The sequence below is a fragment of the Gymnoscopelus braueri genome, assembly GCF_963280865.1.
Source record: "Gymnoscopelus braueri genome assembly, chromosome: 9".
Classification (NCBI taxonomy): Eukaryota; Metazoa; Chordata; class Actinopteri; order Myctophiformes; family Myctophidae; genus Gymnoscopelus; species Gymnoscopelus braueri.
In genome coordinates this window covers 40765398-40779804 of record NC_137610.1, presented here as the reverse complement: position 1 = coordinate 40779804, position 14407 = coordinate 40765398, and the positions used below count along the sequence as shown (strand labels likewise).

The 14407-nt window shown below is 40.0% G+C and overlaps 2 protein-coding genes across 4 annotated transcripts; both read right to left on the bottom strand.

The window, feature by feature from the left end:
- Window positions 1–377: 377 nt before the first annotated feature.
- Window positions 378–5829, bottom strand: dnajb9a (DnaJ heat shock protein family (Hsp40) member B9a). 2 transcript variants are annotated; one of them, XM_080437940.1, is made up of 3 exons: window positions 5666–5829; window positions 4134–4369; window positions 378–3498 (listed from the first exon to the last, which is right to left on the bottom strand). In XM_080437940.1, the coding sequence occupies exons 2-3, from the start codon at window positions 4348–4350 to the stop codon at window positions 3059–3061; spliced, it is 657 nt and encodes a 218-aa protein (XP_080294066.1). In that variant the 5' UTR covers window positions 4351–4369; window positions 5666–5829; the 3' UTR covers window positions 378–3058. The 2 variants fall into 2 exon arrangements, with proteins under 2 accessions (XP_080294066.1, XP_080294067.1); XM_080437941.1 differs by having other exon boundaries at window positions 4134–4366.
- A 2026-nt stretch (window positions 5830–7855) lies between these two features.
- Window positions 7856–12714, bottom strand: LOC308091813 (OX-2 membrane glycoprotein-like). 2 transcript variants are annotated; one of them, XM_080437539.1, is made up of 5 exons: window positions 12607–12714; window positions 10074–10412; window positions 8591–8884; window positions 8402–8440; window positions 7856–8036 (listed from the first exon to the last, which is right to left on the bottom strand). In XM_080437539.1, exons 1-5 carry the CDS (start codon window positions 12644–12646, stop codon window positions 7897–7899), a joined length of 852 nt encoding a protein of 283 aa, XP_080293665.1. In that variant the 5' UTR covers window positions 12647–12714; the 3' UTR covers window positions 7856–7896. The 2 variants fall into 2 exon arrangements, with proteins under 2 accessions (XP_080293665.1, XP_080293666.1); XM_080437540.1 differs by lacking the exon at window positions 7856–8036 and having other exon boundaries at window positions 8272–8440.
- Window positions 12715–14407: the final 1693 nt, after the last annotated feature.

Below are 14407 nucleotides of genomic sequence, written 5' to 3'. Positions count from 1 at the left end.
ATGTCATGACACAAAGAAATAAGCAGACAAAATTGGAGCTGGAACACTATAAAATGAAGCAGATAAATGGTTACTCTCTCCTGATTGACTGAAATGTTGTCACCTACCTGCAAAATACATTTCTGTTTAATAAAGATCTGGAGAAACAAACACTCTATAGCAATATTACTATCACAATATAGTGCTTTAACCTTTTAACAAAAACCTTTTAGTTCTTACCAAAAAATATCACTTACCCTACCTTTAAGTGGTTAACGAACCTCAATTTAAGTTAGAGTATTCGAGAAGATGTCATTTTGAGTTTTACTTTACTCATGTTCACATGGTAACAAAACAAAAATAAGAAGCAAAACAGAGTTTATTCTGATTTGCCTCAACCCTTTATTTTTCAAAACACACCAAGTAAAACACAGTATGCAAAAATGAAAGTGCAGTGGGTTCTTTTTTACAACTATTACAAGGCTACGATATGTTGAATACTTGATTCTAATTGGCCAATTATGGCATTCTGCTGACATTTCTGAGAGTAAAAAACAGTAACAGACTGCTGTTCTGTTTATGTTGCAATGGATGCTGTACAAATGGACTATTTATTATACCATTAAATCATTTTAGATCTATTTTTTCAGGGTTAAGGATGCATCACACTGTTGGGTTTTTTGAAGTGATACAGATACGTACATTATCCTTAACTCATCCACTGTACAAATAAAGACAGAGCTTTAAATATTGCACAACATAAATCTATAGAACTTACTACTGTAACTGACAGGGATGAGGTAAAAGGTGATGCTCTGCCTTGTATGCACATCTGGGAGCTTACAGTTCAACTGGGTACTAGTCCACTTTGAATTTGGTTACACACATTAGATGGTTTGTGTTCTGTTGGACAAACCGTACATCACAATCTCAACACAGTAAAATCTTCGGTTTTCATTTATCCCTTTGTAACACTGAATGGACCCTCGCGGGTCCATTTGCTCACTCTCAGGGTTAAATGAACACTGAGGATTTTACTGTCAACAAGGAGTAGTGAGAATTAAACATTTTAAACATAACTAGTCAAACAGGTGTGGTGGTCCTCTATATTTGGGCGGTTACACGATTGGTTTTCAAAGCAGTGGGCGTAGGTTTGTTACTACCTTGCATCTACAAGTCCCCAGATAGACAGAGATCTACAGTGCGACTGTCATGCAACCTGAGCCTACCTGCAGTCTGTTGTTGATTACCCTGGATGGGGAAGAACCCCTGTTGATTTCGTCCTCATTACCCCTTCACCAATTTTAGAATGAATACTTTGTGTTTGGCACAGTTCTGCACAACATGTCTCTGTGTATTCCCTACTACACAGGCCAACATTCATTAGATCTGTTCACATGGTTCTCAATTTTCACAACCATAACAGTACTGGCAAGCTATTGTGGTGGTCTGCTTTTAGTTCTGTTTCAAGCTTATAAAGAGCTTTTCACATGGGGAGCGACTGACTCGCATAGTAATTCATTTTCAATGAGAGGCTAGCGGGCATTAGAGGGGTGTGGGCATTCTGACAGGTGGAGCTACAAGGGAGCGCACTCCTGTGAAACTGTTGCGTTAGTGCTCGTTTCATGCACCTGCCCACCCGCGACAAGAGCTGGCTTGTGGTCAACTTTCTCCCATGTGACGCGCAGGACAGTGATTTGACACACACAGATGAAGCAGGCGTAGATTGCCTGCTGTTTACTTGCGGAGTGATTGTCTCTGTGTATTCACATGAGAAGTGCAGCTCGACCCGCTGATCCAAGCGAGAACGCAGGCGTTGTGACGCTCTCTGTCTGTAAAGTCCTTACAAATGAAACTGTAATATCCTTAATTTAACTCAGAAGAGTGTACAAATGGAACCATTGGTTCCATTTGTACAAATGGAACCATTGGTTCCAAAAAATACTGTGTAAGCATTGGCTGCTACAAACATCTACCAAGAAAGACAGAACTAAAAAGGTGACCACAACAACATCAAGACCATAGACATTTTGGTCAAACTAGCCTAGTCTAGTTTCTTCAAGACACTACCAAAACAACCAATGTCAAAAGAAGGAGATTATGAAAATACTGACATAATACTTTCAGCTTTCTGAGAAAATATATAACAATCCACTCACAAGGAAGAACTTGAACTGATAAATTATGCAAAGAACACAATTTCAGACAACAAAACATAGCTTATTTAGGCAGCTTGCAGTGTGGGCGTACAAATTCTGCAGTTCACGTTTTCCTTTTATTAATCGTTGCCTCTACGCAATTCTCACCATTTTTTTTAACATTTCAAAGACCCCCAATTTATTATGCATTAGGCCACAGAGCTCAATTATATAAGGTTTTTTTAATCTCTGGGACCTCAATCTAAGAAAATTTTAGTTTGACATGAATTTTCGTCCAGTATAGTCTGTCTTTTGGTCCTGAATTCCTTTACTGTAGGTATAGAGATAACAGTGAAACTCTGATGATCAAAATACCCATTCTTGTACATTCTCTAGTTCAGGGGTCTTCAACAGGGGGTCTGGGACCCCTAGGAGGTCCTCAAGAGTTTTTACATTAACCACTTGAACCCTTTCGCCGAAAATAGCCAATCTGCAAGCTCACAATGCGTCGTTGTGAGCTTGCTATTTTTGCCAAAGAGATTTGGCGTAGAGGGAAAAAAGAGCAGGCCAAATACAGAGCCAAAGGTCAAGACCTTTAGTAAGGATTGAGGGTTTAAGTGGTTAAATATCTGAAAATACACATTAACATAAGAAATGTATTAATAAACACTGATGATAGTGCTCTCAAAACAAGTCTATGAAACTATCTATGAAATCAATGGAGATAAAGTTTAATATGAATACATTTAATATATGTAGTGGCCGGGGTCCCTGCTTCATCTCTCTCTCTCAGCCAAGGGGTCCTTGGCCTGGAAAACGTTGAAGACCCCTGCTCTAGTTGTATTTCCTTATACAGATTATCAATCATTTAGCTGGGGACCCCATGGTGAGAACCACTGGCCTAAGGCATTTTGATGTCTTAAATCCTTCTATTGACCCCATCAGGAGCCGGTGCAGTCTGTGTACGTGGTCACCATATTTCCTCTGCGTTGCGTCACAGTTCTACAATGCTGTTTTGATGCACCTTGAAACGTACCATCCGCGTGCTTGACGTGTCTTTCAAACGTAAACATTTTCTCCATGTCGTCAAACATGTCATCAAAGATTCCAGCCTCAAACCCTCCTGGGAAGTGCTTCTTCTTATTATGTTTACTGTGCGCCTCCTGGTGAGACTTGGAATGGTCATCAAAATGTCTTCTGTGACGGGCATGCCTGTTCAGGCTGGAAATGTCAAAGTCTTTGAACATGTCATCAAAGTTGGAGTTGAATGGTTGGTGGACGTTGTGCCTATATCTACTTTGGGTCTCCCCAGTGAAGTGTGTCCCGTATCCAGAACGGTCATAATCTCTTCTTTTGTCCTCATCTGATAAGGTTTCATATGCTGCACACACACACACACACACACACACACACACACACAAAACACATTTCATTTCAGATCACATAAACAAAATAACAATAATGACAGCTATTACAAAGTAATATAATTAATAAATACATCAGATGGGGTGCGTAACTGCATATGGAATCAATTCATCAGTGCCTTTTTTTGTACATAAAGGAACCCACAAGCTCAAAACTATTTAGGCATATAAATGGCATGACCCGCAGGAAAACAATGAATGAAGTGCTACAAACTAACAGTACACATAAAACCTATAATATTTGTCAGAACAACATGCCATCTAAATAACATTCTTAAACATTTTTTTAATAAAAAATAACCACCAGTCATGAATACGTTCAGATCACCTGCAAATTATTGATGGAGCCATTAACATTAACTTTAATTTTACCTTAATTATTCATTACAGTAGTTCATTCAATCACTCCTCATAGATAAGGCCCCTGAATCTGGGTGTGGGAATTCCTTCACCAACGAATTATACAGCAATATATTAGACAGCAATACAGCAGGTCAAAACCTCACTAGGAAAGTAAGAGAGCAACATCCTAGTGGCCAAACTGATTTTTTTTTATACCACCAAAATAAGAAGAAAACAATTCCAGTCTTACCTTCAGCAATTACCCTGAACTTCAGTTCAGCATCAGGGCTCTTGTTCTTGTCTGGGTGATACTTCATTGCAAGCTTGTGGAAGGCCTTCTTTATCTGACGCTGAGTAGCATCTTTAGGAACTCCCAGTATGTCGTAATAGTCCTTCTTGGCGAGGATCAGTTCTGTTATCATTAAGATGCCCAATGCCAACGTTATGGCAGACTGTGCATTTGCCATGGTTCTGAATGATGACCTGCTGTATTTTAAAGAAAGAAAAAGAAAAAAGGTTACATGAGAAACAGTGCCAACCACTGTATCAAATTCTAATAGCTATGGCTCTATGGATACAGGATAGGTGGTGGGCACTAGGGACATCTGGGCACCTCGATGTAAAATTGGCTATTTTGTCCAAAATGTTAAAAAATCTAATATTTGAAAAATAGTCTTAAGTAATGTAAAGTATGCATGATGTGAACATGATGCATGGTACATCATTATCCAACTTAATTCTATTCTTCAACTTCTTGTTTATGCCCCAACATGACTGGATAAACAGGTTTTGTAGCAATTGCGGAAATATTAGACCTTAATTGTCGACTATCATGTATACTATTTCAAATATATATATATTTTTTTAAACATTTGGACAAAATAGTCAATTTTACATCGAAATGCCAGATCTATCCTGTTACCCGGCTCTTAGCCCTGGTTCAGAGCGTTAGTGACTAGAGCGAAGTCACTAACGCTCTGAACCAGGGCTACCCGGCTCTATTAGGAGACCTGCTGATTGATAAGGTTTAAAGTGGTCAAAGTCAAAGTCACATGATTGTTGCCAGGGAACAAGGTAACGTCATCGGCTTCAGCAAAACATCAATGGACCCTTTTCACAGACATGATTTATCAGTGGTGGAAAAGGTACTCACATTTTTACAAAATGTGTAAAAGAATGTAAAAGAATACTGCAATGTAGAAATACTTTATCTTTGTTACAAGTTAAAGTCCGGAATGCATTACTTGAGTAAAGGTATTGGTATCAAAATGTACTTAATGTACCAAAAGTAAAAGTACTCATTATGCAGTATATGTCCCATTTCACACGTGACGTTTTCAAATGTATAAAATAAAATGTATTAAAATCTTTTGAAAGTAGCTGATCTACAAGCTCACAATGCGTTGCATCGCAACACATCTGAGCTTGTAGATCTGCTGTGTGTTGCAATAATAATAATAATAATAATGGATTGTAATGGAGTACAAAGTACAATATTTGCCTCTGAGATGTAGTGGAGTAGAAGTAAATTTATTGAAAATTGGAAATACTCCAGTAAAGTAAAAAATACCTCAAAATATTGTACTTATACAGTACTTGAGTAGATGTACTTATAGTTACTTTACACCACTGCACTGGGGTCAATCTAAATCAAACGGCACCCACTATTCATTCCAGCAGTTGCAGTTGTGTTAGTTTGTGCTGTTATGACACGTTCTGTCTGTTCCATGAATTGCTCAGTAAAAAATAATGATTAAAAACAAAGCGTTAATTTTCACTCACCCTTTACTTTTCGGAGACCGAGACCGTTGGCTATTCAGTTAAACGTTTGCCTATAAAGTAGCATTGAATATTATTATTATTAGTTAGTTAGTCAACTATAGTGACATTAAAATGATGAAATATCATGTAAGAGAAGAATGGCCAAGAAGAGCTGCGCTTGGCCATCTTCTTCTCTCCAGTGTTGCCAGGTTTCGTGAAAGAAACAAGCATCCATGTCTATGGAAACAAGCCCAAAAGAAGCAACGTGAGCGCTTTGGAAATAGCAGATCTACAAGCTCACAACGCGACGCGTTGTGAACATGTAGATCTGTTATTTTAAAAATAATCTTGTGGGGGAAAAGAATCCCCACAAGATTCTTTTGAAAATCTTGTTATTTTCAAAAGCATCTTGTGGGGAAAAAGTGTCAAATGAAATATTGTTGAAACATTTTATCACTATAAATCTCATAGGGGGGGTTCTGGCACAAATTAATTTCAGATGGGGGTCCGTGGACAAATACACGTTACATTTGGGGTTGTTGACATGAAAATGTTTGAGAACCACTGGTTTAAACAACATTAAGAAACAAGCCAAATAAGCGACTACACTTTATAGAAACAAAAAATCCCAACCCGCATCTACCAATATTTACAAGCAACTTTACAGCAAAAGAAGCCCAAAGTCGCTTATGATAAGCCAACATGGCAACCCTGCTTCTTCTTCTCTCTTTTATTGGCGGGTTACAACCAGCTTTCATGTGAACACCACCACCTGCCGGTCGTGGACCGGGTATATAACTGCCATTGAGTAGGTACTAGGTATTCACACTCAACTCTATGATTCTGTGTGTCTCTCTCTCTCTCACACACACACACACACACACACACACACACACACACACACACACACACACACACACACACACACACACACACACACACACACACACACACACACACACACACACACACACACACACACACACACAGCGATTCATTTTGTTTTATATGCAACATATATATTTATCATATATGTGACATATTCGAAATGGGCCGCCTGCATAGATATCTCTATGTAATATATATCCATATATGTGGCATAAATGTGCATATAAGCTATATATGAGACATATATTTCCTTTGGATGTGTGATTTTATCTCCTGCAGTCAAATGTTTTCTACACGGTTTGTTTCATTTTTTTTTTTCTTACCAAACTAAACACATCTCAAGTACACCTGCAGTTCCACAGCTCATCACAAGAGGTCAGACTTAACATTTCTTAGGAGTAGGATCAGAGAATCCATTTGTCAAGCACTGCTGAAGAGGAGTACTCATTTACATGGACACATTTGAAAACAGATGAAATTATATTGTAAGGATGAAATTGTCTTAGTAGTAGTAGTCTTCCATCTGACTCATAACCTCCTACTTCAAACATCAGTCATTTTCCTGCTGTTCCAGAACAACTAAGAATAAGAATGCAGTCACATCTTATATACAGTGAAATCCTTGGTGTTAATCTAACTTTGAAGAGTATACTGTATGACAGCTTGGTTCAATTTGTAAACTCTTTGTAGTTAAGTAACACTACGGATTTACTGTGTAGGGTTAGGGTTAATTACCATTCTTAAACATCTATTTTAGCACCTCAGTATTGGTGTTCTTTACCATTCCAGTCTCCACATTCTTCACAGGCTACTATGACATAAATCATCTCCATATTTAATCAGAATCAGAATCAGTTTTATTGTCACATCACAGGTTTACAAGGTAAAAAAGTGGGTGAAATTCGTTTTTGTACATCATTCCCATCGCAACGTTAATTCCATAGAAAGAAGAGGGGGGGGGGGGGGGGGGAGAAGAAGAGGGGTGGGGGGCAAGTGGGAAGGAGATCAAAACAAGAGAACAACAGAAGGCCAGACAAGTTATCTACATATTTACAAGTACCTGAGATAATAACAACTAAGGTGCCTGAGCATAGCAGCAATGTATGTATACTGTGCATGATATATACTTATACTGTGCATGATATACTTATGGACGTTAAGGTGCTTAGAGAAAAAAGAGCACAATAAAAAGACCAAAAAAAAGTCAGTGCGTTATACATGGGATTAAGGTGCAAAAGGTCAATGCGTGTCCACCTAGGGTGGACTGACCCTAGTATAATCCGCAAGTAGCTCCATGAGGGAGTGCAACAAGTAGGCTACTATGACATAAATCATCTCCATATTTAATATGGAGATGACTGACGTCATAGTACTGATGTCATAGACTTCACAGTTGATGTCCGAGGTAGCCTTGCAGTTGTTAGACCGCATCTTGTTCTCAAGATGACTCCAACCATGATGATTACACTGACAACGACAGCGGCAGCAGCAAAAATAATCATAACTGTGAAAGAAAAATTTAGAAATGCTCATATATGTCATTCAATACAAACAGTCACACACAAAAGTGGAGAGTCCTAGGGTTCCCAAAAAGTATTTTTTTAAAGTATAAAATAATGCATCCTTCAGCATTCATCGAGGCACACGAACACACAAAAAGGCTTAAAAACACAGACACAGAACACAGACTACTACTCGGTGACTGCAACGCATTTCGAGTCATAACTCTTGAGCAATGATTGTTTTAAAGGATGTGTATTTGAAGCCATTAAAATATTTTTTTGCATTACGGTGGTCTCCCTCCTCGTCTGTTTTACTACAATATAAACAGTCAGGATCAAAAAGGCACATAGATGATCAAGAACTTACTGAAACGACTCTGATCTGCTTCACTTTTCTCAAACACATCTGGGAAAAGAAAGAATCATATAGTAATTAGTAACATCATCAATCTATCCATCCAATAATCCACTACCTACATATCTCTGAAGGACACTAACATTCAGTCTGTTTGTGGCTCTGAACTTTAAATCAAATGGAAATGAAACCATGTCTCACCTTGTTTGTCAGAATAAATGATCCTGGACGCCTCCTTTACAAGCCCAGAGTAGAAATGCACCACACAGTGGACCTGCGTGCCGTTGCTAAAGAACCTTTCTAATGTGACAGTACTGGTCACTGTGATGGTACCATTAGCGGCAGCTGCATGGACAGTGGTGTAGTTTGAAAAGCCTACATGTCTGGGTAACTCCAAAGTTATCGTTGGAGCAGGATGTGACACAGCCGAGCAAGACACAGCCATCAGCTCTGTGCCGTTGGGTTTTGTTATGTGTAATATGGGCCCAGGTTGCTCTGCAAAACAAACAATAATTTCATCAATTGAAATTGCATGCTCTCTCTCTTACAGTAGGCTACATGAACACAGTGTACTGTACACTGGCGTGCTTGGGTGTATTGATGTGACGCACATCAAGATAAAAGCACCAACAGAGGATGAAAGCACCCCGAAAAGGGTTCCATTCGATCAATGTTCTATGGATCCGGTAGCTCTTACATAGATTTATGTTTAACTTTAAGAAGAGTCTATGCACTACTAACTATGTTATGCATACATAGTCATGGTGCAACTGCAACAGCATTTAGTAACTCACTAGTTACTAAATAGTGGCTACTAGCCTCTAGTAGGGACTTTACGCCCTTATTTAGGACTGAACTTATGTTCAGCTGATGCAACCCTACACTGGAGTTTTCTTCCTTAACACCTTCCCCTTTTGCGTATATCATGTTTCCCTGTTTCATCAAGATCGGTTTTCTTCCTCATTATCTTTCCCGCTGGGGTTTCCATTCTTCTCAACTTTGCTGGGAATATCACCTGTTTCCCTGTTTCAACAATTACCTGCACTTGTGCCTTGTTCATTAGGCACACATACTTATTATGTGGCAGAAAGACAGCATTACAGTGCAATAAACAAACAAATGAACGAGCACACAGACAGAGACAAATTTAAATCTTATCTCTCTTCATTTTAGATTATTGCCAAAACCCACCATGTGCTGCTCTCTCTCACACACACACACACACACACACACACACACACACACACACACACACACACACACACACACACACACACACACACACACACACACACACACACACACACACACACACACACACACACACACACACACACACACAAAATATTTGATGTCCACATAAACAGAAGTACAAGGTGTACAAAGGACATAAACACTTCCAGTGCCATCAGATAAAGGGAAAACAGCCCGTTACAAAGTGCATGTACATGTAAGTCAGAGCATTGCTACATACAAAACAAAAGTTGGCATACTTGTCAAACACAGCGGACAATAATCATGTGTAAGGAAACAGCGCCTCCTCCAAATTGAGCGGCTTCCTATAATAGCTGATATTGAGCAGTACCTTGCTCACACACACACACGCACACGCACACACGCACACACACACACACACACACACACACACACACACACACACACACACACACACACACACACTTACCATCAACTGTGAGGCAGGTTTTCCTATAGATGGCTCCTTCAGGGTAGGCATTAAATAAACATCTATAGCAGCACTGGTCTGCTTTGGTCACATTCCTGACCACTATGGTGCTATTCTGCAGTCCTGTGTCTTCAAACTCCACTTTCCCCTGAAAAGGAGGGTTGATCTTGGTGCCAAAGCGTTTGTTACAGGTGGCAACATTCTCTGTTCCTCCTGGTAACATTTTTTGCCATGTAACTTGAAGGACGTTCTTGGATTGTGTGAGTAGGCAGGTGAAACGGGCATCTTCTCCCACCGTTGTCCTCACAGAGTCCTGTGTTTGGATCATCTCTGATAGACCTACAGTAAAGGTGGTGAGGTGACAGGTGTAAGAACACAAACTGTATACTATAAAGATACATAGTGCATACAAAGGCAAAGCCCTAATGGTGTCTGTGCACCTGGATTGGTTGCTCTCGATTTGTGATTTTCGGCCAATATAAATGATTTATTCTGCTTATAATGTTAATAAAGTTTCGGCACAGGAGCATCCCAAGGATGCGTGCTGAGTCCTCTCCTCTACTCCCTGTACACACAGGACTGCACCGCCAAGAGATATAACAGTCTGCAGCCTCTCACATTGGATAACAAGCACATGAAAGAGATGTTACTGGATATACAGTGCAGGGAGATGAGAGAAAACTAGAAAAAGTGCTCCTGGTGGCGCTATAATAGACCAATGTGAAAAGGGTGCCATTTCTTGTTAGGCCTCGGATTTGAGGCATTTTGTTCCAAAAATGTGTTTTGCTAAATTAGACCTGCTATAACAGGCCAATGTGAAAAGGGTGGCATTTCTTCCTCAGCCTAGTGGGAATTTGCGTGCAAAATTTCACAAAAATTGCACGCTGCGTTCATGTTTTGAGGCATTTTGTTCAAAACGGACCTCTCCTGTAAACTTTGGAAGCCAATGTTAGCCAAATAGGATGGAATATGAAAAATCGGACAGATCTGTGTTGATCACATGACTATAGAGATACTGTGTACCGATTTGCGTGATTTTTGGACAGAATCTGTGGGAGTTATATAAAAAAATGTGTTTTGCACAAATCGGCCTCCTGGTGGCGCTCTGAAAGGCAGATGTGAAAAATGCATGGCAGATGTTTTTCCTTGGCCTCTAGGGAATGTGCGTGCAATGTTTCACGCAGATCGGTGCAGTTATAGGTAAAAACGGCCTGTTATAGCGCCACCATGAGGCTGATTTGAAAATTGTGAAGTGGCATTTCTTCCTCGGCCTAGTGGGAATGTGTGCGCAAGATTTCACGGAAATCGCATGCTGCGTTGATGATTTGAGGCATTTTGTTCAAAACGAACCAATCCTGCAAACTTTGGAAGCCAATCTTAGCCAGTCAGGATGGAATATGAAAAATCTGAAAAACGTTTTGTTTAATGAGATACTGTGTACCGATTTGCGTGTTTGGATAAAATCTGTCGTAGTGTAAAAAAAGGCGTTTTGCAAAAAGCGGCCTCCTGACCTGGTGGCGCTATAACAGGCCCATTTGGAAAATGTGGGGCAGAGGTTCTGAATTGGCATCCAGGGAGTGTGTTTGCACAGTTTCGCAGCGGCCGGGCCAACGGTGCCGGAGATTAGCTGTTCACAGACAGACACACGGACGGACGGACAGACACACGGATGGACGGACAGGGTGCAAAACATACTCTCGCCATGCCTTTCGGCCTGGCGCAGACAATTATTCTCTGGCATCTGGGAGGTTAAGCACACACCTTCTAATAGATATGTCCAACAACCCTAAACGGTAACAGGATAGGTGGGCACTAGGGACATCTGGGCACCTCGATGTAAAATTGGCTATTTTGTCCAAAATTATAAAAATACAAATAATAAAAAATGAAAAATGGTCTTAAAGTAAAGTCTACATGATGTGAACTAGCCCTCATGTGAACCATGGCTAGATGTGAACATGCTTTAACATTCGACAATTAAGGTCTAATATTTCTATTACTGTTACAAATTGTTACAAAACCTGCACATCCAGTAATTTTTGGGCATAATAAACAAGAAGTTATAGGATAAATTAAGTCTGATAATGATGTAATGTGCATGTTCACATCATGAACTTTACATTACTTAAGACCATATTTCAAATGCCCAGGTGTCCCTAATGCCCACCTATCCCCTCAAACTATCCCCTCAGGTAGCTAGAATCATAAAACTAAAATATAGTGTAGTCAGTCAGTCAGTCAGTCAGTCAGTCAGTCTGTCTGTCTGTCTGTCTAGTGCCTATAACACTACGCCTATAAACATACTTTTTACTGTTTACATAAATTACATTACAACAACCGTGTTTACTTTTTACATGTAGCTACTAAGCCTATATAATGTTTTTTAGAAACAAATCATTACATTTTCTTACAAGGACTTAAACTGGACATTTAATATTAGGGGAAGCAGATTGGCGTAATAAGGAAATGCACGCAGAAAATGAACATATGAAAATTGTAGCCATTGATTGTATATAAATATAAATTAATTTACCTTTTTGGAAGATTACCAATAGAAAAACAGTACGTGCCATGTGTCTGTTCAACTTCTGTTAAAATCTCTGAAATCTCGAATCTCGACCTCTTCGCACGCAGTCCCAGCCATAGACTGTATAAATTGAAGGGTCCCAGCCCACTAATATAGCTCGCCCTAACCTCGCATGCATCACCAGTCTTTCCACCTCGGAAAGCTCGCCCTAGCGATGATGTGTGTCTGTGACGCAAACCCACGTCCAAAACTATGGGTGCGTTCGGAAATTACGCACCGGAGCACACTCGCCTATTAGTTTGTATTGGCCAGTGCGCTCAGTGCTGTATTTTCGAACGCGCCCTATGCCTGCCAGGGAGCTAGCCCCTACGGAACCTCTCCCTCCGCTAAGTAGCTCCGAGATGAGGTCCCTCGTTAATTCCTGCCGGCTGCGGTCGACATTTTCGCACATTTTCCAGTTTTACATGTTTCTTACCCCTTTCTGCACATCGTATCCAAAAAGCAAAGCAATTGCGCCACTCTCTCAGATGTTTTAAGTTCTAGCGGAACATAACAGCTTCCAACGTGTTGAAGAAAGTATTTAATTTGCATCGGATTTCATCCGGTTCCATAATATTTTGCATTAGAAGATGCAATTCAACATTTGACCAGTAGGGTAATCAGTAATGTTATCTCTACGGGCGCAACTCTTGCGCAATGTCTTAAAAACATGGAACCGGATGAAAACCGAGGCAAATTAAATACTTTCTTCAACACGTTGGAAGCTGTTATGTTCCGCTAGAACTTAAAACATCTGAGAGAGTGGCGCAATTGCTTTGCTTTTTGGATACGATGTGCAGAAAGGGGTAAGAAACATGTAAAACTGGAAAATGTGCGAAAATGTCGACCGCAGCCGGCAGGAATTAACGAGGGACCTCATCTCGGAGCTACTTAGCGGAGGGAGAGGTTCCGTAGGGGCTACCAGGGAGCCAGCCAATCAGACAGGAGGCGGGTCTACATGCTATAACGTTGGTTGGTGGGATTCATAAGCACGCACCATTTGTTTATGTTTTGTTTGTTTGGTTTTTGAGTCATCGATTCGACGGTTGTGCGTTGCTGTTGTGCGTTGCTGTTGCCGACCATGGATTCGCTCTCTCATTCCCTTTGGTTTATGTGCAGTCAGCGAGGTGTGTTTGTGTTTCAGTCATGTGTTTGTTACATTCATGTTGTTTATACTTTAATGTTCCATTATTTATGTGTGTGTATTGTTTATACTTTGTTTTGTACAGTTTTACGTTGTTGGATTGTTTGCCAGTATTAAGGTCCTTGCACACTGGTGCGTCTTTTCGTTGCGTTTTTTTTACAACAATGAAAAAAATTGAAAAAACAATGGAAAAAAAAAAAACGCAACGAAAAGACGCACCAGTGTGCAAGGACCTTTAGAGTGCAATAAATCTACCAGTATGAAGAAACAACCTGAGTCGTTTATGGGACCAAAGGCAGTGATAGTATTGGTATCAAAATGTAATTAAAGTACCAAAAGTAGAAAATACTCATTATGCAGAATGTCCCATTTCCCAAGTTTTCAAATGTATCTTTTGAAAATAGCAGATCTACAAGCTCACAATTCGTCACATTGTGAGCTTGCTAGCACATCTGCTATTTTCAAATGGCCGAAATGTAATGGGCTGAAGTGGTTAATGTATGTTTTGTAATAACTAGTAACTAAAGTTTTCAAACATTTGGAGTGGAGTAAAAGTACAATGTTTGCCTCTAGTGGAGTTGCCCCAGGAACCCCAGTTGCCACAGCAACGCAATGTTAAATTCC

Coding starts and splice junctions, on each gene's coding strand:
- dnajb9a (XM_080437940.1), bottom strand. CDS start 4,350: ATGGCAAATGCACAGTCTGCCATAACGTTGGCATTGGGCATCTTAATG. Junction 3,499..4,133: donor GTTCAGGGTAATTGCTGAAG/GTAAGACTGGAA, acceptor GTGTGTGTGCAG/CATATGAAACCTTATCAGAT.
- LOC308091813 (XM_080437539.1), bottom strand. CDS start 12,646: ATGGCACGTACTGTTTTTCTATTGGTAATCTTCCAAAAAG. Junction 10,413..12,606: donor ATTGGTAATCTTCCAAAAAG/GTAAATTAATTT, acceptor CCTTTACTGTAG/GTCTATCAGAGATGATCCAA. Junction 8,885..10,073: donor AACCTGCCTCACAGTTGATG/GTAAGTGTGTGT, acceptor TTTGTTTTGCAG/AGCAACCTGGGCCCATATTA.